Source organism: Phaseolus vulgaris, chromosome 9 (assembly GCF_051622355.1).
Source record: "Phaseolus vulgaris cultivar YP4 chromosome 9, ASM5162235v1, whole genome shotgun sequence".
Lineage (NCBI taxonomy): Eukaryota > Viridiplantae > Streptophyta > Magnoliopsida > Fabales > Fabaceae > Phaseolus > Phaseolus vulgaris.
The window spans coordinates 10,509,269-10,532,604 of NC_143506.1; the positions used below are offsets into that span (position 1 = coordinate 10,509,269).

The window sequence follows — 23,336 nt, forward strand, 5'->3', positions numbered from 1 at the left end:
TCAATGTATAATGATACGCATGCAGAAGACTAGACTGTAAATAGAGTGATTCTCAACCATATAATCTAAATGAATAACTAACATTAAAATTAATTTAAATAATCTTAAGATCCACATGTAACTTTATAGATAAGATTAACACTTCTATTTAGGTTAAAATACTCATTTTAAAAAATTAATGCTTGTTAACAGCTTATGAATTTACAAAGATATAGTTTTGAAAATTATTTTAGTGACACGCTAAAGTATAACTTAGTGCATGTTTAGTTTGGTGTATCTATGTTTAAGATGTCAAAAAATAAAAACTATTAAAAATAATTTTATATAGATCATGAATCTACAAAAATAAAAGCCATTCAAAATAGTTTTATTTAAAATATAGATGATGACTCTATGATCAGACATTAGACCAATTAAGCTTGATTCATAAATTCATTTAAAAAAAAAACTGAGTGAGGTATTAGTTTGAGCTGACAAAAGAATTTAATCTTACCCTTACAAGGATGACTGATTATTATGAAGAGAGGGAAAGAGCGAATGATAAGTATAATTGAGTTATCTACAGTGATTAATATTTCCAAAGTAACAACATACGATGAAATGAATGTTTGGGACACTACAACAAAGAATCCAGCTATGGGAAAAATTTCCTAGGGAAGGCCTGATAATATGAATTATGATTTTCGGTAATGTATTGAGTAGAGCGAACACAATTTAATGAATTTACAGCATTTCACCAAACCCCCACTTCGCAAAATATTTTATAACATTGCGCGCTGAAATTATTTGTGATTTAGCTTTAGTTGATGCGGACAAAAGCATGCCGGAGGATGATGACAAAGTTAATGGTAGTTCCCAATGGCACTAATGGAACTTTGACTCAGAGGGCTTGCTTCCCCTAAAAGCTGAAAGAGAAAAGAATGATCTTGACGCTGGAACATGAACATGCAAAACAAAACAGAAGGAATTAATAAGGATGACTATTAGTGAAAAAGCAAAATGTACAATTCTATGGTATAAAGGAGCACTAAGATTACTGACCTCTAGTGGTTGGACCAGCACCATCTTGCATCTTGTGAGAACCCTTGCCATCACCTCTGCCTGCTGCATGGCAAAAAACTATGAATAAGACATGAGGAATTAGAAAACACAGCTTACTAATTTTCCATTACTCAAGAGTTACATAAACAACAGCATGAACAAACTTGCATAAAATTATGATAGTATTATCTTTTTGAGTTTACTTGCGCTCCCTGTTTTAAGTTCCTTGTTCCTATGGGTGGTTAGTTCACTTTGAAAAGTTTGACCAACGTGTTCTTCCATATTTCCTAACCAGAGAATTCCAGTTATTATTAAGCACCAAATAAGTAGCTAATTTACCACGTTGCAACTATGTGAGTATGTAGGCAAGAATTTCACCACAAGACAAATAAAGATGGGCATAAGGAAAGCATCTAATGTTTATGTTTGGAGAAAATATAGCATTAAGAGAAAGGTGGGAAAACATCGACAGATTCTAAAGGGGAAATGTATTAGACAAGTATACTCGTACCTAAATTTCTTTCATATCCATCATGTACTGAATTTTTTGGTTGTCCATAGCTTTTCACATTGAGTGCGGCCTTCCTCAGTAGATTGTCAGCATTCCTTTTATTAGAATTTTTTAGTTCCTCTGCATCATCCTCTCCTTCAGAAAAAACAGATGGGCTAGACCAGCCAGTGGAACCTGTATCACCCTTGCTCTTTCGAGCAAATTTCAACAGTCTTTTCAAACCTTTGGGTGCATCTTTTTGGTATATCATGGCAGGGGGATTCTCGGCATTTCCCCACTCACAAGTGTCAGGTTCACTACTTTCTTCCAGTAGCATCTGTGACAGAGAATGACGAACACGAGGACTAGATGAACCCACAGGGACGGCATTGGCCAGAGATTCTGATTGAAATGTGTCATCCTCACATGGCTTGGGCATTAACAGATCCTCTTCTGCGTCCACCCAGGCAGAAGGTGATATGGTTGATTCTTCTTCATTCCTTATACTTAAGGAAGACTCTTCTAAGTATGTTACGACATCACCATCGATAGGATTTTGGTCTAACTTCTCTGGCTCACTACATTGGGATTGGTTATTTATCTGAGGGTCTGGTTCTGTGGCGGCATTCTGATGAACAGGTGTCATTGTATCCCCATCTGAATGGTGACTGACCAAGTCAGAAGCATTGACAACCAACTCACTTTCTTGATCTTCAATAAGATCTGCACTCTCTCTCTGAGATTTCTCCATCTTAGGAGGACCTTTTTTCTTGGTAAGATCGGCAGTTCCATGCCCCATCCGAGAACCCTTGCGTAAAAATGGTTTTGATTCCAAGGGCACCACACTGCTTTTCTTGGTTCCCTTATTACTAAAGCTAGTCTTTGAAGGAACAGAGGCTTCTTCAGAAGCTGTAGGCACTTTTGCTTTGACTGCCTTGCTCTTGTTTGGGACAGCTGGCTTCCGCTTCTCATTCATACTTTTTAGGCTCTTGGAATTACTGTTGGTCTGAGTTTCTTTGTCGTTTCTCTTCTGGGGTTGAGATCTTTCCTTTTGGGGGCTAGGTTGGGGAACAGATGTAGTTGACACAGGCTTCCGACGTGTTGGGGTGGTGTTAGCAGATGAAATTCCACCACGTGCTTTAGTTGGGGATGTACCAGCTGTTCTTGGTGAAGGTGTTGCTGACCAAGACTTACGTGTAGCAGGCATAGCTGACGTTCTAGATGATATCCTTTTCGTAGCTGAAGGCTTAGATGTTTCCTTCGGGGAATTTGCAGGTTGAGTTGAATTTCTTTGAGAATTTTGGGGCAATCTTGAAGAACTTTTTTTACTTGCACTCACACTTTTGGACATTTCAACCTTCCTCTTATCAAGTAGTTGCTGCATTTGTCGGAATTGTGCTTCTTTTTCTACTTGTTTTCCAGTCTTTGCTACTCGAAGTTTCGCATCACGTTTCTCCTTATAGTTATCATAAGAGCCTCCTCTCTGCTCAAATGAAATATTCTGGCTTCTGCTGGGCTGGGACTTCCCAAATAAAACAGGCTTGCTTTCAACCATTTTTTTAAGAATTTGATTGAACTCTTCTTGCTTTCGTTGATTCCACTCTGCTGATGCTGCAAACTTTTTTACAGTTTCATCTTTTACTGTTGGGTTGGTTTCATCTGGATTAACTTCGGTACAAGAACTTATATTTTCATGTCTTTCTGGTTTTACATCGCAATCAGTAATCTCATTACTACTGACAATTTCAGAAACAAAATCAGATACCATTTCTGCTTCTGAATTTTTTGGAATCTTGTCATACACCATATCATTAGAAGTCAGTGGAACAGGATCTTCAGGAACATGTTCAGGCTGGTCTTGCACAGAGGTTTCCCCCATACCAGCACTCCATCTTCTCAAGACAGATTTATTTGTACTAAGAGAAACATCTGCTAATGACTTCCTCTTCTGAATATCAGTAGTTTGATCACGCTGTTTGCTTTCAAAAAGACTGATGGCATCTTGTACAGTTATCCTCCTTACATCAATTTCTGACTTCTTATAGGATTGTTCAGATACTTCCCCTTCACAGTCATTTTCAGAAGCATCTCTAAACGAATTTGGCCTCTCTCTGCCAGAAAAATAATTGAGACTCTTGATAGTTAATGCAGCAGCTCTGCGGGGTCCAGCTCTTCCTATTTGGACCCTACGCATCGGGGATGCTGATCTTCTGGGTGTTGCAGATCTTACAAGAGAACGACTTCTCTCAGCAGATGTTTGATCCTCATCACTGGACTTAGAAGATTCCTCACTTTCTGTTGAACCGTGTCTCTCAACCTGGGCAGCTTTTGCTGGTGAAACACCATACTTAACTGGTGTATCAGAATGTAATGGTTTGGAACTCTGCAGGTTTTTGACAGTTTCGTTTGCATCCTCTTTTGTCACATCACATGAGTGCAAGATCGTTTCATTGCTCGGGGACCCAACATGCTGGTTCTTGTGGTTTAGTTCCATAAACTTGCATAAAGAATGCCTGAGAACAAGAACACAATGCATAGAAAATGTGCTAAACAGCTTAGCAATGTATAAAAGAAATATAAGCGCAATCTAAAACATGCAATCATGCATTTAGAGTGCATATGACAAATAATTACATAAATCTATCTGAAAACTCACCCTATGTTAGTGGCTCCAAAATGTTGAGAAAATTTTGCTAAACAGGTCAGATCTTCAGGGGAGCATGTAGCACCAGCGGCCTTGTTAAAAGTTTTGGCCAACTTGTCAATCAAAGCTGTTAGTCTTAGATCCATTGCTCGTAACAATTCATTCCTGGCAGTATATTTTCAGAAAGCTTAATAGTGGGTGCAGCCAATCTATATCTGTTAAATGTAATGCAACAGTTACAAGAACATACTTTGAAGCATCGGGTGACACAATGTTAACTTCTGGCTGTTCATATGCAATAAATTGTTAGTAGAAATATAATGGGCCATAATGAAGAACAAGATAATTGGAAAAGTTGCTTTTTTGTGAATGAATTTGCAGAATGAACCCACTCTAAAGCATTGGAGATAAAGGAATTACTTTGGAAGTTGGTGCCTCACCATAAGAGCTATGGTTACCATCTGTCAAAAGTGGGAAATAGAATTAAAATCAACAGAATTTTAGAACAATGGTACTAACGTAAGAGTCAAGATAGCCATTTATGACAAAAAATCTAGGTATCATCTAAAAGACATCAGAAACCTGACAAACACTTAGTACCAACTCTTCCATGTATTCAGCAACATTAAATGGAGAATGCTGTTTGATGTATTTAGAGAATACTAGGTGTGACCACTTAAATTTAGAGATAATTTTTTTTATCAACTTAAGGCATTTTGGTAGGACTGAAGGGGTAAAGTAGATAATAATGAGCCATCTAACGAAGTCCTCAGTTGGCTTGACCAAATGTTTGATCACTGGGAATTCCTCTTAGTTCACCCCCCCTACCTGCCTCCACAATTTGGGATAAGAGTGTTTTGTTTGTTCTCCTATTTAATAAACAACAATATTTCTTTCTAAAGCCTTTAAGCAGTGTTACCAGAGATATTTCATCCTACGAGAGAAATTATCAAAATCAATTTGAATCATAGTTGCTAGATGATCTTAGTACCAAATGATTTACTTATCATATGCTCCCAAAAACCGGCATTCACCATCAGCACATAACAAATCAATGCTTACAACAAATATAAGAGATTGTAGGGACTACCACTATATGCAACTAGAAATTGTTAGGCATGACATCAAAAAACAGTTAATAAGGCATTCCAATGGTAATCCAGTTTTCTGTTGAAATTTTTTTTTTAGAAAAAAAAAACGTGATCATAACAGTTATCAATGGCTTGTGATTTAGTCCTTACAAAAGATACTTTCAGTTATATAATAAGAAAAAAACCAAGCATCAAGGAAAAACAGCCTTTACGTCCTTTGAACTGGAAGATCAAGATAACAGTTTACCCAGCTTCCATGATGGTATAAATATCCAAAATACCTTAGAGGACTAAAATATAGCATATGCATTATTCAATAAATTGAATTATATATAACACCTTAAACCAAGGCCTCATACACACTTGTTTTCAGCCCTGATGGATAATACTGGGATTGCAAATCTCACAGTATCAATTATTTACCCAGAAGCCAATCTCAGTAAGACCTCCTCAATTGCAATATAGAGAAAAAGAAAAGCTCCATTGTTTGGTAATAACAGTAAAGAAACTGAACCAAGCAACATAGAAGTTAGTTAAAATTACCTCTTTCCGTTTCAAGATCCTGATGGCCCTGGTTTCAGAAGACAAATAATCAGAAACTACATAAATCAAATTCCAGTACTAATTTATTGAAAGACAGAGTACCACCTTCCCATATAAAGAAACATGAAATTTCTTTGAATCCTCCAACTGAGACATCTCATCCAGGATACTACTGATGACATTTATCAAATCTGGTGAACTAACAACATGAAGGAACCTGAGGAGCAAATTAATATTAGAGCTAGTAAGGTATTCCTATAAATAAATAAATATAAAATTAAAAAAAAATCATTCTTTGATAGAAAACCTTTTAAGTGTTGCTTTTGAAAACCATTCAGCATCATGCAGATTTTCTGGTAATTCAAGATCAAAGTTTGCATCAAATCCTTCAGCATACAAATCATTTATTGCAGGTAAATGAGGCAACAAATGTTCCAAATGTCCAGCTGCCACTTTATCAGATTGTTTCCCCTTACACACAAATGCCTCGTACCTATACCACCACCACAGTGAATTAAGTGAATCCAGTAAAAAAATGTAAAACATTTGCAGGTGATCAAATTCAATATAAACTACTCAAATGCACAACTGAATGTACTGAAGGAAGAACTGCCTATCAAAGGAAACCATGATGATCTAAATATACATGAATACAATGGTGAGTCTATGACATATTAGAACAATCCTGCTTCAAAGTTGTGAGTACATGTGTCAGATAACAACTACACTAGTATTAAGACAACTCTAAAAGCATTATATTCATTGATAAGATTTCATAACCTTTTATAGGTGGAAAATGCATTAGAAATTTAAGAAAAAAACAGTACAAAATGATGCATGATAACTATTGGTATCATAAATTATTCAGATTTTAAAAGTACATCTCTTTGAAGTGAGAAAAGATGAAAAAGAAAACTTTTGGATGATGGGGTACCGTTAGAGGTAGGACTGAAATTAGGAATTCTCGTGATATTTTATTTCATTTTCTGGTTAGGATTCAATTTGTAATTCTCCAAAGAAAGACATCAGAACCATCGCCTTTTTTATTGGATTGGAGGGCTTTGATCCTTTATTTCTGTTTTCTACTCGTCATTTTTATGTATTTAACAATAGAAATTATATATTCAACAATAGAAATACATATATAGATTAATACTATTTCCTTAAAGATCTAAAAATTTTCAAAGTTTTTAATTCATCAGTCACATTGTGCAATTAAAGTCCAACTACCGAGAAGGGTTTCTACTTTAAATTGATAAGGGTTTTTCCCCTAAGGATATAAGATAAAAACTATAACAGAGAGCAGATAGGAGGACAAGAACACCTAAAAGAAGGATAGGAAATCCTTTTAAACAACTTCAAAATAAATACTAAAATAAGTTTAGGTGAGAAGTTATTACAAAAATAAAACATCGTGTGAAGCCCAATTCTAACTCCAAAAGGCATCAAAGCGCACCTGTTTTGGTGAGGAGAAATCTGAATTGAAGCATAATCCAAAGTTGCAGTAGCATCTATCGTATCCTCCATTTCAAAAATCAGAGATGAAAACACAGGAACGCAAACCTGAAAGGAAAATATCAAGTAGACAAAATACATGCTCAAATTCACTCAGAACTTATTCAATACTCTCACAACTAAACAAATGGAACCAGTGTTAGAGAAAAAAAATCAGCAGCCATCATCATATCCACATCACACACTTCACTATATTAAATTGTAAAATTTTAAACTATCCGCAACAGAAACACTGAAAAAAAAAACGCAACAATTAAATATAATACAGCACAAAGGTTGATAAAGACACAATGTAAATGAAAATTGCTTAAAAAATCTAATGAAACGTCTTATTTTCAAATATGGCATTCTGATTATCATGAAGCTCAACTGTTTCACATCGTCACCGAGAGCAAAAAAAAAACAAACAAAACGCAAATTCTCGTTTCTGAAAACGGAAAAGAATAATAAACTGCACAAAGAAACAAAAAAAGAAAAAAAAGGTTCAGAAGCATTGTAAAAAGACGCGCGGTTAAATCAAAAAGTAACATCCAGATCGAGCGAGAAAAACGAAAGAGCTAAATATACGTGCATTGGAGTCAGATCTAGCACGCCACCTACAATCTCAATGAGAAACAAAACAAAAGGATAAGATGAATCTCGGAAAACGCAAACTGCAGCGAAGCAGATACACAGGCGAATCTTGGAATCTTCAAAAATAAAGAAAGCGAGGAAGCTAAAAACCAATGGCAATAGAAGAAGAAGACTGCGGCAGAGAAACTCGTTCTGGAACACTCACCTCTCGTCTCGTCTAACTAACTTTCGAGATCTGAAAACGCGTTTTGCTGTTTATATGAGAGACAGGGAGAGATAGTTGGAGAAAGAGAAATTGGAAAAGGAAAAATGAAGTGTGAGCGAGCGAGCGAGAGTGAGTGCGAGAGTGAGTGAAGCTTAGTTGCGTTCAATTTGAATCTGCGAGATGAGCAATGAGTGATGAGCGAAGAATGTAAGAAGAAAGACAAAGTGGTGTGTGTACACTGCAGTGTGGTGTGGTCCGCGAAGGAAACAAAACTACTAATTCTTAACACGCTACTCTAAATCAAATATGCTTCTTTTCCACGCGTGCCTCTCACGCTCCCTCTACCTCTTTTCTTCTCTCGCCTTTTCCTTTTCCTTCTTCCAAAAACAATAAACTAAATTAGTGATTTCTTTTTTACTTAATTAATAGTATTGTGTTGTGGGGGTTTGGGATTATGTTGTTGCATTGATGGACGTGTGTAATGTTTTATTAATTTTACGAGTAAGCACAACACTGAGTTTTATTTTACCTTTTAATTTAAATGCGTTATGTTTTTGAAAGGGTAGGTGGAGAAATGAGAAAAAAGGAGAATTGTGAGAAACCAAATTGAGAAGACGCGTGCGTGCGTTGGGGTTTCCAGATCCACACATAGAGACGTTTCTGGTGAAATTTGAAATTTGTATCTACTCTCATAAGATAACTTTGTCCATTGTCGGTAATTTACTCAAAATTCAACTAAATAAAACCCTCTACTTGTTTTCGTACAAATAGTCAAATAAAATTCTTTAAGATACGGATAAATAATAAATAGGGACAACATATACCAATTCCTCTATATATCCTGTCCCTCTACACGTCGTCTAAGTTGGGAAAAAAAAAGGTATGCGCCATCAAGTAGACGACAAAATACCCAAGGTTTTTTTTTCGCGTATTTTATCTTGGAGTAAACGCCTAATTGGTTAATTCACTCTTTAGAAGATCACCTAATTTAATTTAGTTTCTGTACAAGTTCCTAAATTATTCTTTCAGATTACAAACGTATACATTTTACGTTTGTTAAAGATACTTACTTTTATTATTGAATTTTTTGTATTACGTGTGCGACAGGGACCTACGACAACAAGTTGTGATTTATTAATGTAGATAATCACTCGGTTTTTTTCTTATCTCGTTTTGAGAAAGTGCGAGTATATATCATTTTCAAAACCTTTCATGTTATTTTTTTAAAATTGAGAAAAAAGTAAGAGGTCGATTAAAATTATGAAATCATAACCTATTTTTCGTATGTTCATGTTTCTCATAATACAAAATATAGTAAATGAAAGTCGGTCTAGGATCCGCTCAGATGATAAAAGACTGCATGAAGCGCAGGGACCAGATCCAAGATCTGAATCATATAAACTTTTCTTAAGAGAGAGAAATGCAGTGATTCTTACAACAAAAAAGTACATTGATTAATTTTAGCAAAAGAAAACAAAATTATACCAACTTGAATACAGGTACATTTTTAAAAATGATAAGTGTACAAAAAATTCCGTGAGAAGTTTATAACCTGGGCAAGTAATTAATTTTACGGATCTAATTGTACTTTTACTCCAGTGATTTACAAAATAGAATACTGCTGATAATTTTCTGATATAAAAATTGAATACTGCTGTTGGTGAGAATTTCGTATGTCACTTCATATCAAGTGGTGTTCCATTTCATTCCTAACCGGCCATTCAGTGGAAGTGGAAGGCAAAGTTTGTGTGTCAGCTTTTCCTAGTAGTGTAGTAGTGTACTAGCTAGATGGTACTGGTAGCTGGCAGAAAAGAAAACATAGGAAAAAGTAGGATAGAATAGAACACTAAAGTGAATTGATTGGAGTACCAGAATCTTGAGAAGGAAAGGTTGGCAAATCGTAAAGCTACCACTCTACTGATTATTGATTGCTTTTGGACCTTTACCTCTTGTTTGGCATCGCGGCCCTTACAATCCATGTGATGTGCAAATGAATAATGAATCCACTATACGCCACAAAGGGGCAAAAGGAGAAAAAGAAAAAGTGACGAGTAGAGAATAGAGTTACCATAATTCACATGCTATATTCCATAGAAGCCGCTCCATTAATGTAAGATATAGATTACAGAAGAAGCAACATCCGGTGAGTTACCAGCACTTTCATGCATCTCTTACAACTACAGAACAAACTCGCCTAAGGCGTGAATGACAAGGATAAAAAAATTAATGATTCAAAGCCACTTATAGTTACATCCCCCGAAAGTTCTCATAGCAGATAAGAACAACCAATTTACCCACAAAGAAAATCCAACAGGAAAACAGAGGGCAGCAGTAAATTCAATAGCACATCAGTTAGACCAAACATGAACTAGCCCATGCCTATTGCCAGTATATATCTCATTACGCTCTTCATCGTAGAACAGAGCAGTAATGTCTTCCAAGGCTTCTGCAACTGTGCTCCTCATCTTGGAGCCATGTTTTCGCTTCCTTGAATTACAACAACCACTTCCTGAAGGATTGCCACAGCAACTGCAATTGTTATCCACTGGAAAGCTGTTGCTTGCTCTTATTTTGGCAAGACACTTGCCAGTTAAAATGTTGCTGACGTTGATGGAACCTGCTGCATAAAAGAAACAAGCCCAGTCAGTCACTATTGTACCTTTGAAGTTATGCAGGCCTTGGTAAAATATACACATTGGTCAGAGACATCGCAAACTATTTGTTCAAAACGTAATTTGCTATTACGTGTAACTTTTTGAGATATCAAGTTAAAAATGTAAAAGCATTTAGCTAAATCAACCCTTAGGTCTGTCTGATGACCAAGCTTCAACTATAAAAATCTCCCCCTTCGTACCCTCCCATCATAAGATGGATTACAAAAGGAAATTTGCTAAGTGGACAGACATGAAAAAGAAGTACCATTTCCTTCGGACAGTGAATCATCAGAATCAGCTTTACAATAGGATATGATAAGATCCTGGTCACTGGTTATGTATATATTGTTTGTATTGCAGTCGGGATGCCACAAGAGGTGATCCTCAAACGAAGTTACAAGCTCTCCACGGAAGTTCCACACGGCCACAGTTCGATTTCGAAACGTCAGGAATAATTGATTTTCGTATAAAAAGATAAATGCAGATGGTGTCATAAATTCACTTCTGCAAACCTCTGTCAGCTCAAAAGTCCGCACCTAAAATTATTTAAAAGTCACAGTTGGATGTAGAATGTTCACACAATGCAGGTAAAGGAGAAAATTACTTACATCAAGAATCTGGAGGTTCTCATTTTCTTGCTTGACAAGTAGCTTTTCATTGAACTGTTCAATAAAATCTACCTTCTTATTACGATAAAGGAGATGGGTGAATGACTTCAAAACAGTACCATCTTCTATTGAAAGGATTTTAAGTGGAACATGGCTACTTGCTTTAGCAAAAATCAACAACATGATTCCCGGACTAAAATAATCATCAAACAGAACAAAAGGAGCGTTAATAAAGCAGGACCACCCAAAGAAACTATAAAATGAAGAAAAAAATAATATATCTTACAAGTTTAATACCTAATGTGATAGAATTTCAGAAACTTGTGCATGGTCATAGACCACTACATCTATGGAAATGTTTAGTAAAAGTGAAAGTAAATACAAGCACATCAAGAAAAATTACCTGATCTTAATCTCTTGGACATTTTTATCAGAAATTGAGTACAGCATCGTGTAGTTTTTGAGGTCAAATACCTTGTATATACTACAGTATTGAAAAGAAAGACAATTATCACCATCAAAAAAGCCTTGACATATTACATGATTATATCCCCACACAGAAGTATCAGATCAGCAAAACACTTACCTATCTTGAGCAGAGTATGTTAATACCTTCCCATTTACATCATCAAACTCTACAAAACCTGGCCACTTAAGAGACTCGGATTCGAAAAGAGCAAAGCCAGCATCTGGTTTACCCCTCCTTATGTATCTGCGAAGGACACAAAATCTTAGCAAAGATCAGAATTCAAACTTGGACATCCAACTAGAGCTAGTAACTGCCTTTCTTTTAGTTATTGGCCAACTTGAGCAGGTTTGATCTCTATCTTTCTCTTTTGATAGTGGGGAGCAGGGTTTTAAGCATTCAAAGTGGACCCTGGCTGCTGTAGTAGAGCAGTTTAGTGTACCAGCTGTAGCAGACTGAATGCCAGACATTGCGAAGATTACCCGCACTATGTGTTGATTCCAAAAAGCCCTCTAAACAGAGGTTAGGGCTTTGGGAAAATACTTTTGGGACTTTGATTTGCAAAAAGAAATCGACATTGTGTAATAGCAGTAAAATGATAAAGAAAAAGACTTGGATTTAGAAGATCATGATTGATGATTCCTGTCTAGAAAAAGAAAAGCAGAGAGAAGATGGAGGAGGAAAACAGAAAGTGTTGCTGGAAAATGGAGATGGTTGATGGTTGCGGGAAACAAAATGCGTCACCAGAAACATGCTAGATTTGCACACAGGAGACTAGAAGGAAAAAATAACTTACGAGGGTATCTTCCCCTCTGAAGGTTGATGCACAACTGCAACCCCGAAAATACCCCCGTTCACAATATTAAAACAATAACATTTTAAAGATTTCATTCAAATCTTGGGAGTTTTCTACTTCAACATCATGATTGTAATCATTATTCCACATTGAGATAGCAGCTGTGATGGCTCACCACTAAACCTAGACATTGCAGTCTCATTGTAGTGACTAGGGGGCACTTTGGCACCGTAGCACCACTATTGACAACCTACCATTATATTAACTATATAAAAGATTTCAGAATAGTCTCTATCCCGCTTTAGTGTTTTGGGGGCCAACAGCTATAAGACGCTACAAAAAACAAAGAAAAATACGTACTCAATCCTTGTGCTCCTGCATTTCAAAGAACTGTAACCATCTGAAGCATATACAGAAACTGTGATAAGTGAATCGTTATTTTTGTTATAAAACAGACTTCTTATAACTTCATCGGGACTGACATTCAAAAAGCATATCCTTTGATTGGTCTCTGCATCAAACAAGAGATACACGTCACATATACATATATCCATTTTAAAGTTGCAAAACTAATTGAAAAACGAACATATGACAGATATTAATACTACCTCTGCTGAATGCTGCGCAAACACCTGATTGTGCAAGAGCAAAAACAATATCTCGTGCTGCTACAATCTCAATAATCTTTGATCTTTTTCTCAGAAACGGTAACACCATGGTTGAAGGACCCTTTGGATCATGTGTATCATATTCCTCCTGTAAACAAAAAATCGGACATATAACACCAATAGCGGGGAAAATGGGCATGCGTAAGTAAAGTACACATCTAACTATTAAAACAGGAGGAACGGAAGACTCTTCGACATCAATGATTTAAAACCTACCACACCCGAGCATGAGGAATGACAAACAAAAACGCCACACCACTTTTCTATTCCAATTATCTCATGTTTCAAGCTAAAGTATCGAGAATGCAATCAAGCAGCAGTGTAAGACTAGTGGTCTAGTCCTTACCATCTGTTAAACCACCAAATACACACCAAAAGAGTTACTGAAAAACAAAAACAAAACAAAAACTATGTTATCCACAGTCAACCGAGTCATTCTGTATCCAACAAACAAACCTTCAATCCACCAGTAGCTTACTGGCCTTGAAATCTTACAAATTACAGACAACAAAACAAGATTCTGCTTAATTTTTGTGCTATAAAATTATGGTACAAGCACTAAACAACACTATTACACGAATTTAAAATCGGATCCAGCAAAAAAATTTACACGCCACAGCCCTAACCAAATATTCCATTCGCAGCAGTAGGATTCGGACAGCAACTTTTAAAAAGTGAATAAAATAACAAATGTTAGGGAAATGGGACCTGTAAGCGGATATTCCGGAATCTCTCCTGAGCATCGCTCATGGTGAACGCGCGATCACGCTTGGAGCTGATTTCGCGTCTCTGAAGTTTCTTGACGCTGTTGACGAAACCATCCGCTGCACGCGGCCTCTTCTTGGCAGCAACGATCCTTCGACCGCAGCAAGGTCGTGGGCTCACAGTAATTCTCCTGCCACCTTCCATTTCCTCAGAGGGGAAGCTGCCGCATCGGCTACCTCAGCTGAATGCAACCCTAACTCTTCGCTCCCCGTAACAGGGACCACCAAAATTAGGGTTTCGTGAATCGGTGGGAAGCAACGATGGAGAGGTGTGTGTTGTATGATGAATGTCTGAGTGAAGAAGAATAGAAACGGAGTCAAGGTGTTCAACGGGCGTCGATCCCGTTTCAAAAATCCGAATTTGGATTCTCTTTTTCTCTTCACTCTCACCGCTTTCCAACGCTTATATATGTGAGAGAATTAAAATACAGAGATGTCCATTCAATGTCTTATATGCTTTTTTAATACTCATTATATCCTCTCTCATTCTCTTATATGTGTTTATTAATATTTTATTATTTTTCTATGTATCTATTAATTTCATTGTTGTATCATGAGATTTTACATATTTGAATTTAGACATTTATGGAAGAATGTTTTCTAGTCAACGTAATATCAAGTTGTGATTTTTACTTCACAGAGAAAAAAAAAATTCTAAATAAAGAAGGAATGAGATATCATGAAGAAAATAGTTAGTTTTACGAAAGGGTTTTGTAAGAAAACAAAGTTTATCTCAATAAAAGATGTATCTCTTGGTATAAAGAATGAGTAAGATATTTGTAAATAGTTTGAGATTTTTGGGAGTTATGGAATTGAAAGTGAGATACTCATTTATTAGAGATCTTGTAATCAAACTTTTGAGAAAGATCAATGATTATAATATAATGAATGCTAGGTTGAAAATAGTGTCACATGTTGTATTGTTGTGCATATGGATGAAGTTTTATTTCTCACTAAGATTAATTATATGATTTGAGATAAAAAGTGGTGGAGATGTGTCCTTGAAACATTTCAAGATGAGTCTCAACATCTCACAAGAGTTCTTTTTTGAAAACTCTCACAAACATGAAGAGAATAGAAACTTTCAAAGAACAAGATTATTTATCTATCCACAAATTTTTTATAAAAAATAAGTGATAAAAAACAGTTTCACATGGGTAAAATACGAATATTTCATATTTATTTATCTTGGAGAGTTTAGGTCCTAACACCTATTATCACTATTTGGAGAATAAAGTATTAAAAAAAACTAGCATGCACAAGAATACTTGCACTAGTTATTTGAAAAACATGCAAAAATGGTCGAATAAAACACTATATAATTCTTAGTTTTTTTTTTAAATCGTAAGTTTTTCCAATAAGTTAACATATTATTGGTGTATTGAAACGAACTAGTATCTTAGTACATGTTGTTTCTCTTTTTTTCTTTAATCTAAAACTAATCTTACAAATAATTTTTTTTTTCTTTGAAAAGTAAAATAAAAAGTTTGTGAGTGGAAAAAAAATAGAAACACAACTCAACCCACTTTTGTGTTACTTTTACACTAACACTTTGGTATTAGAGCTAAATTTGTAAAGGGGTTTATCACTATAACAAAAGTTAGATAAAAAAAATTCTAGATGTAAATAATGTATGACTGAATGGACATTTCTTAGTGATTTTTCTATTTTTAATGGAAATTACTATAACTACTTGAAGAAATATATGTAAAGTTTATGAATAGATAAATCATTCCAAAAGAAGATATCATGATTATAAATTTAGAATCATAGTACATCAAGAAAAATAAAATATAAAAGCAAGGTACATCATCAACTTAGTGTTGAATAACAACACTACATAATCCTTAGTTTTTTGGTGAAATTGTAAGTTTTTCCAATAACATAACATATTATTGGTGTATTGAAATGAATTAGTATACAAACCTTTATTTCAATTTTTTACTCTTTCCTTCTTTAATCTAAAACTAATCTTACAAATAATTTTTTTTCTTTGAAAAGTAAAATAAAAAGTTTGTGAGTGGAAAAAAATTTAGAAACACAACTCAACCCACTTTTGTGTTACTTTTACACTAACACTTTGGTATTAGAGCTAAATTTTTAAAGGGGTTGATCACTATAACAAGGGTTGAGTTAGGCTTAAAGTCCACTTCGTAATAAACTACTATATCTACTTGAAGAAAAAGATGAAAATATATGCTAAGTTTATCAATAAGTATGAGGTAAATCATTCTAAAAGAAAATATCATGATTATAAAGTTAGAATCATAGTACATTCGAGAAAAATAAAATATAAAAGCAAGGTACATCATCAACTATATATTTATCTAAAATTTAAATATAATAAATATTGTAAGTACAAAACTATAAAAAAAAGTCTTAAGATGTCATTCGAAAACACTCGTGGAGAGATAATATATATGAAATGTTTAAGACGAGAAATGACTAAAACTCTTGATGAATTGTTTAGTACATTTTAAATATTACCGAAGAACTTCAAAACTTTAAAATAGAGTACTTGAGAATCCAACAACATGGAAATCTTAAATAAGATAACAAAATAATATATATGAAATGTTTAAGACGAGAAATGACTAAAACTCTTGATGAATTGTTTAGTACATTTTAAATATTACCGAAGAACTTCAAAACTTTAAAATAGAGTACTTGAGAATCCAACAACATGGAAATCTTAAATAACATAACAAAATTATGTAAATTAAATCAGGAGTCATAATTAAAGATAGAAATACAAAAATAATGATAAATAATATACTTATTTTAAACATTATATGCTCATGAAATACATTTTATAAAAAAAAAATCACTACAAAAAATCAATAAATAGTAATCAAATTTAGAAACAAAAAATAATTAGTCACTATATTAACTAAATTAGATACTAATTTAGAGACGAAAAAATTATTAGTATCTAAAGTGATTTTTATTAATAAAAAATTATAAAATAGTTTATAAATTGATATCTAAATTAGCTACTTAGATTTTAGTTATTAATATTTTAAATTTTAAATTGGTCTCTAAAATACTAATAGAGACTAATTTATAATATAAAGTAGTAAGTAGCTAAAACCTTGTTAACTAAGGATTAGATATCAATTTAGAAACTATTTTATAAAAATTTTATTAATAATAAAAATTAATTTATTTATTAATAGTGTTTTAGTTTATAAAATAATTTTTATTTTACTAAAATAATAACTAATTATTTTGATTTTTTAAATTATTTTTCATTTAATAATTATCTTATTATCTTGTAGTGTGCAAACTTCTTAACCATGTAAGGAAGTAAACTTAAACTAAGTAACTCTTATAAAATTTATAAAATAGCTAAGAATTATTACAAAATTTAGAAAATACTAGAATATGATATTAAAGACTCATCAAAATACTTAAATAAATATACAACTTTAACGAATCAAAAGTTTAAGAAAATGTTTTAAAAAAAGAAAAGTATACATACTAAAATAAACACAAACTATTTTACTAGAGAAATAACAAATACAGCACCTGCAGATACTTGCATATCATTTTCTTTAATTGTATTCCAGGACATAAACAGTTCAGATTATTTGTTTTATGAATTTAATCACTTAAACAATAAATTAATAATAATAAAACTTCATATTTCAACTTTCAATTGCTCTACTCTTCGCAAAATAGAGAAAATATTTAACTTTGAAATTTGGAATCCAAAAGCATGTACAGACTTTTCCCTTATTTACTTAAATAACATACTTAAACAAACCTACTCAGTGCATTGTGATTCTTTTATATATATATATATATATATATATATATATATATATATATATATATATATATATATATAATACACTTCAAAAAGAACTTTTCATAGTCCAATAAATGATGACGTGCAGTGGGAACTTTTTAATTCCAATTATTTGAGGATACAACTTTAATAATTCCAAACAAATCACTTCTCCTTATTTGCAATGCAGAAATATTGATATATTTTTTATATTTTTTTTCTCACTACAAGAAAAATTAAAAGTTTTAATTACAAAAGACTAATGATAAATATAAAAATTGTAATTATTAATATATTATTTATGATTATTGTTTTTTTATCACTAATATTGTTTATAATAATGACAGAATCCCTCACGCACAGAACTTCCATTTCTTTGTCTCTCCATCTCTCCCTTTTATCTTCTCTCTTGATTTCTCACTCCATACTTCATCTATTTTAGAATCTGATCGGACCACGTTGTAGCTGGCAAGTTAAGGAACATTTCTACCCGATCAAATTTTTAAACAGAGTAAGTTCATTTTTGCTTTAAAGTTCCTTTGTTCTCTATTTTTCCTTAGGATTTAGTCATCAATCTTGGTGGGGTCAGTTGAGAAGTTTAATTTTTAATAACACCCTACGATAGAAGATCTGAATGCGGAAGGGACATAGTCCCAATATTCAATTTCTCTTGCAGGATGTTGTTTGTTTATATATTATTTAAATTTGTAAAAATATTAGATTTTAATGGTTTAATATTTAAGGTGTTGTTTTTTATGTTAATTACGCTTTTGAATGTTGTGGATCGTGTTTGGAATGATATTGTATGATGAAATGGTGTGGAATTGAATTCATACATTTGAGATAATGTATGGACTGATGTTTGTTGTGTATTAAGTATTGATGTCTATGTGGTAACAGAGATCTCCGAGCTTCACTGATGATCTAAGTCACATAGACTAAGATATCAAGTGGTGAGAAGTTGATGGGAGAGTTCATGCACACCGTGACATATGAGATGCACGGCTTGGGTTGTATTGAACTTACCCTGATCCTTTCTGTTGGATTCGCTGGTAATCTTTGGATCAGGTGTTAGTCTCTAGTAGGACTTACTTAATACGGGTCTTCTGAAAGACGTTGTTTGTTGAATATTCTGGATGCGTAGATCCATGTGAGATCTATGTGATTATTTTATTGTTGAGATTTGAAGAAGATTGAATAATTTGAGAAATTGATTATGTAACTTGATTTTCTCTTTTGATTTAATTGTGTATATTATAAAATTCTATTTTCACTAGCTTACCCTTGCTTTTCTTGTTGTGTTTGAACTGCGATGATTGTACTACGTACACGAGCAGATGATTTTACAAGTGTTTAAGGATCTGAAGAGCTTTAGGGTGTTGATTTTGAAACTTATATTGTAAATATTTGTATTTCTATATGTCATAATCATTTATTAGAAATGTTTTGAAAAATTTTATGCTTGTATAGAAATATGTAGAACTTGTATTGTAATAGTTAGATGTTATTTTCCGAGGTGTTACAAAGAACACATAAATAATTACTAAAAAGTGATATAATAAAATTATTTTTCTTAAAATAAAAATATAGTTAATATAAAAGTTATTAAATAAAGCTAGTCAAAGTAAACAAGGAATTAAATCAATTATTGGCACTAAATCAATTGTCCAAAAGGCATTTGAAATGGTAATGTTGTTTTATATGATTTCTTTATGTTTCACATATAAAAGTTTGTTTTGTTCTTTTATTTAATGTATCATTATATTACCTTATTTATTTGTTTTGAATAGAAAGAAGAATTAAAAAGTGAGGAATGGCCGAATGCAATGGAAGTATGGAAGGCTACACGTATGAGATCTGATGGCACTTGGTGTATTCCTAATGGAGAAGAAATTATGGTAAGTAAAAAAAAGTAGTGTAATGATTTAATTCAATGCTAGTTGCCAATGTTAATTATTTTTTGTTAACATTGTGTAGGAAAATTTGAAAAATGTGAGTGAAGTGTATGGAGAAGAAATTTCAAAAGCACCTATGCCATTGATTCAACATTTTTCATATGTACTAGGAACAAAACCAAATCACTCACAAGGTATAGGAAGTGTATCAATGGCAAAAAGACATGCACAAAGACAGCTTATTTAAAGTCAAATGGAGAATGAACAAAAAAGAGCAAATGATTTAGAGTTAGAAGTACAAAATTTGACTAGCATAATCCAACAGTAGGAAGAGGCTAACAATCAACTTCAAAGTGAACTACAATCTCAACGTCAATTAATTGAAGATCAAAATCTTTCAATGAAAACTCAACATGATCAAATGAAGCAAGAAATTGAAAGGGAGATGAAACGTCAAATGGCTACTCTACTAGGAGCTTTATCATTTAACAATTCAAATGTTCCTTCAAATACTGTAAGTTTTGTTATGTTGTTCCATTACTATGTCTATAATTACATTTTATATTTCTAAAATATTATTAATTATTTTTTTATTGCTTTGGAAATATCCTATGAGTAGAAAAAACTTTTAGTCGTGATGACCCCAAGAAGTCCTAAAACACCTCTCTAATCCTCCCAATTGGTCTCCCTATATAGTTTATAAAGGGTCACTCCAACTGATATATAAATCATGGAATCTTTTAAACTCTTACTGCAGTAAAAACATTACATACATACAAATGAGACTAATGTTTTGGTTGCAATTTTTAACCCTTAAACCTTGATATTAGCTAGGACTATGTAGTTACATGCCACTACTTTGTATCATTCTTTTCTTTGCACTTTTTCTTTTGATGAGATTTAATCATGCATGATTGAGATGACGATGAGGATGAAATGGTGGACAAGGACAAATGATACAAGGAAGACAATGTGCAAGTCTCTAATTTCTCAATCCTGACTGATTTCTGATGACCCTCTTGTTGGAGAATTTTGTTACGAAGTGGACTTTAAGCCTAACTCAACCCCATAAAACCAGCTCATAGAGTTGAGGTTTGCACCCACTTATATACAATGAAAGACTCTAATCTCTAGTCGATGTGGGATCTCCAACAAATTTGTTTTAGAATTATGGTCTGCTTGAATCTGAGATCATAAACATTGGTTCAGGATAGTTTGCTGGAGATATACCAGCATCGTCTAATATGATGGTTTGGTGTAGATGTTGGTTTGGTGTGGAAGCTGGTGTTAAATGTTGGATGCTGGATTATTTGTAGATATGGCAGTAGCTTTTGAAGCCCAAATTGTGTAAGGAATACATGTAATCACTGGTCAAAGGAATATAATGGAAATGGAGATGTAGAATTGATGATTTAGGATTTAGTATAGGGTAGTCAGGTGCCATTCTCTTGAAGGTTTGTTGCATAATTTTGCAGCAATAGCTACATCTCAAATTTACATGATATTCATGTTTAAAATTTTGGTTGTTACCTATATTATTTGTGTCCCGATTAAATTAAAAAATTTCACTGTAGATAAAAAAAAAGTGGAAAACTCTTGTAATTCAAAGTGAAAGTTACCATTTGCTATGAAAACTCTACACTATTAAAAATGAGAGATCAAACTTTAAATGTCTACCAAATACAATAGATTTGGTTCTTATTTAAATTTTTCATTATGTCCATAATTTTATCTTTATATTTCTAAAATATAATTAATATTTTTATTGATATTAATGATTTATTTTATTTATTTTGCAGGATCAAAATGCTTGAAGATACTACATATAATTTATTGTTATTTTTTTTAAATACATGTAGTTAAAATATTGTCCAGTAGAATGGGTTCCTATTAAAGATTATTGTTAGATATTTTAGTTATTGTATTTGTAATTATTGTTAGATATTTTAGTTCTTGTATTTGAAATTATTGTTGGATATTTTATTTTGGTATTTTGAATGTAATGGATATTTTATATTTATATTTTATGTTTATTTATTTTAATTATTATATTTTGAAATTTAAAATATAATTTGCCTATTAATTATCACATGATATTTATTTGTGACAATTACACGCTATCATAATTTCTAACAATAATGATACAATATTAATAATTAATAACTAATTCTCATATACTAATTATTATTGTAAATTAATAATAGTAACAACTAGTGACAATTAATGTATTTATATATTTGTGATATTATATTATTGTCACTACTACCACGTAGCATATACTAGTGACAATTAATGTATCACTATTGTCTTATATATTTGTGATATCGTATTATTATTGTGACTATTACATATAATTACTAGTGATAATTATTTTTGTCACAATAACATTTAGTTTTAGTGACATTTAAAATTATTGTCACAATTATAACAGTGACAAGAGTACTAGTGACAATTTAATTATTGTCACAAGATATTAATAGTGACATATTTATAGTATTTAGTGATGAATATGTATATCACTAAAACTAATTTTTCTTGTAGTGTCTTTACGATCCTTTTAATAATAAAATTATGTATTTTTAATAAAAATTAACATAAATAAAATTTTAAAATAATAATATACTTGATTGTCATTGTAGGAACTAATTGAAGGAAATAAGAGAAGACAAAAAGTTGTAGCAACTGATTGAACGTAATTGTACAAAATTGCAAAACTAATATTATTCATTTCGATTTACTCAATCATATATATAATAAAATTACAATTACTGAAAGCTATAAAATAGTAATACTAACAGGCCTGTAAACTGACAATTAATGCAATATAACGGTAAAATAGTTTAAGGATAATAAAATTAGAATTAATAATAATAATATATGAATTAATAACCAACATCCTCCCTTAATTCTGATTTGGAACAACTTTCCGAATTTGAGTCGTGATATTGTTTTTCTCAATCGTCATCAATTCTTCATTCATAGCATTTTGCCATTTGGGGTGTTGAATGACATCGACAAGTCTCGCATGTTCTGATTCTGCAAGAAAAACAAAGTCAACCAAATCTCCATTGTCATCAACTTCATCATCAAGTTTTACTTCGCAAACTTGAAGATGTACAGGTTGTCGTTGCTGCCTTCTTGGTCGCTCCATCATAGTTGCAATTAGAGTTGCAACTTCATGTTGAATTACAGCTTCGGGTTGAACTGCAAGTGCTTCAGGTTGAACTGCATGTGTTTCAGGTTGAACTGCATGTGTTTCAGGTTGAACTGCAGGTGCTTCAAGAGTGACTTCATCTTCCACATCATCGTTCAAAACATAAATATATCGTTTTTTTGAATCCATTTCAATTGTTGCATTCCATTGCTATTCCTCATCTTCGGCAAATGTAACATCACGATTGATAATCACTTTCTTTATCATTGGATTGTACAGTTTGTATTCCCCATGCTTATATCTAATGAAAATTGATGGATTTCCTATGAGCTCTTCTTGGATGTTTGTGGAAGATGGTGTGGAAGCTTAATGGAGGAGATGAACAAGGTCCTCCTAAGAGGTGTGGTGACCTTGAAGGTGCATGAAGAGTGTGGAAATG

General features: G+C 32.8%; 2 protein-coding genes and 1 pseudogene across 6 annotated transcripts; 1 reads left to right on the forward strand and 2 right to left on the reverse strand.

The window, feature by feature from the left end:
• Nucleotides 1-538: 538 nt before the first annotated feature.
• LOC137823210 (uncharacterized) lies at nucleotides 539-8,462 on the reverse strand. 4 transcript variants are annotated; one of them, XM_068628383.2, is made up of 11 exons: nucleotides 8,103-8,462; nucleotides 7,266-7,372; nucleotides 6,117-6,302; nucleotides 5,915-6,026; nucleotides 5,810-5,837; nucleotides 4,596-4,636; nucleotides 4,426-4,460; nucleotides 4,188-4,340; nucleotides 1,553-4,044; nucleotides 1,042-1,101; nucleotides 539-932 (listed from the first exon to the last, which is right to left on the reverse strand). In XM_068628383.2, the coding sequence occupies exons 2-11, from the start codon at nucleotides 7,334-7,336 to the stop codon at nucleotides 865-867; spliced, it is 3,246 nt and encodes a 1,081-aa protein (XP_068484484.2). In that variant the 5' UTR covers nucleotides 7,337-7,372; nucleotides 8,103-8,462; the 3' UTR covers nucleotides 539-864. The 4 variants fall into 4 exon arrangements, with proteins under 4 accessions (XP_068484484.2, XP_068484483.2, XP_068484482.2 ...); XM_068628382.2 differs by having other exon boundaries at nucleotides 1,042-1,104; nucleotides 8,103-8,427; XM_068628381.2 differs by having other exon boundaries at nucleotides 1,042-1,119; nucleotides 8,103-8,427.
• Nucleotides 8,463-10,166: 1,704 nt separating this feature from the next.
• On the reverse strand, nucleotides 10,167-14,543 carry LOC137820457 (uncharacterized). 2 transcript variants are annotated; one of them, XM_090295058.1, is made up of 9 exons: nucleotides 13,751-13,889; nucleotides 13,511-13,643; nucleotides 13,235-13,382; nucleotides 12,987-13,137; nucleotides 11,951-12,076; nucleotides 11,768-11,848; nucleotides 11,365-11,557; nucleotides 11,022-11,292; nucleotides 10,167-10,722 (listed from the first exon to the last, which is right to left on the reverse strand). In XM_090295058.1, exons 3-9 carry the CDS (start codon nucleotides 13,341-13,343, stop codon nucleotides 10,451-10,453), a joined length of 1,203 nt encoding a protein of 400 aa, XP_090151184.1. In that variant the 5' UTR covers nucleotides 13,344-13,382; nucleotides 13,511-13,643; nucleotides 13,751-13,889; the 3' UTR covers nucleotides 10,167-10,450. The 2 variants fall into 2 exon arrangements, with proteins under 2 accessions (XP_090151184.1, XP_068480665.1); XM_068624564.1 differs by lacking the exons at nucleotides 13,511-13,643; nucleotides 13,751-13,889 and adding an exon at nucleotides 14,003-14,543.
• A 4,806-nt stretch (nucleotides 14,544-19,349) lies between these two features.
• Nucleotides 19,350-21,557, forward strand: LOC150025152 (uncharacterized; annotated as a pseudogene).
• The last annotated feature ends 1,779 nt before the right edge of the window (nucleotides 21,558-23,336 follow it).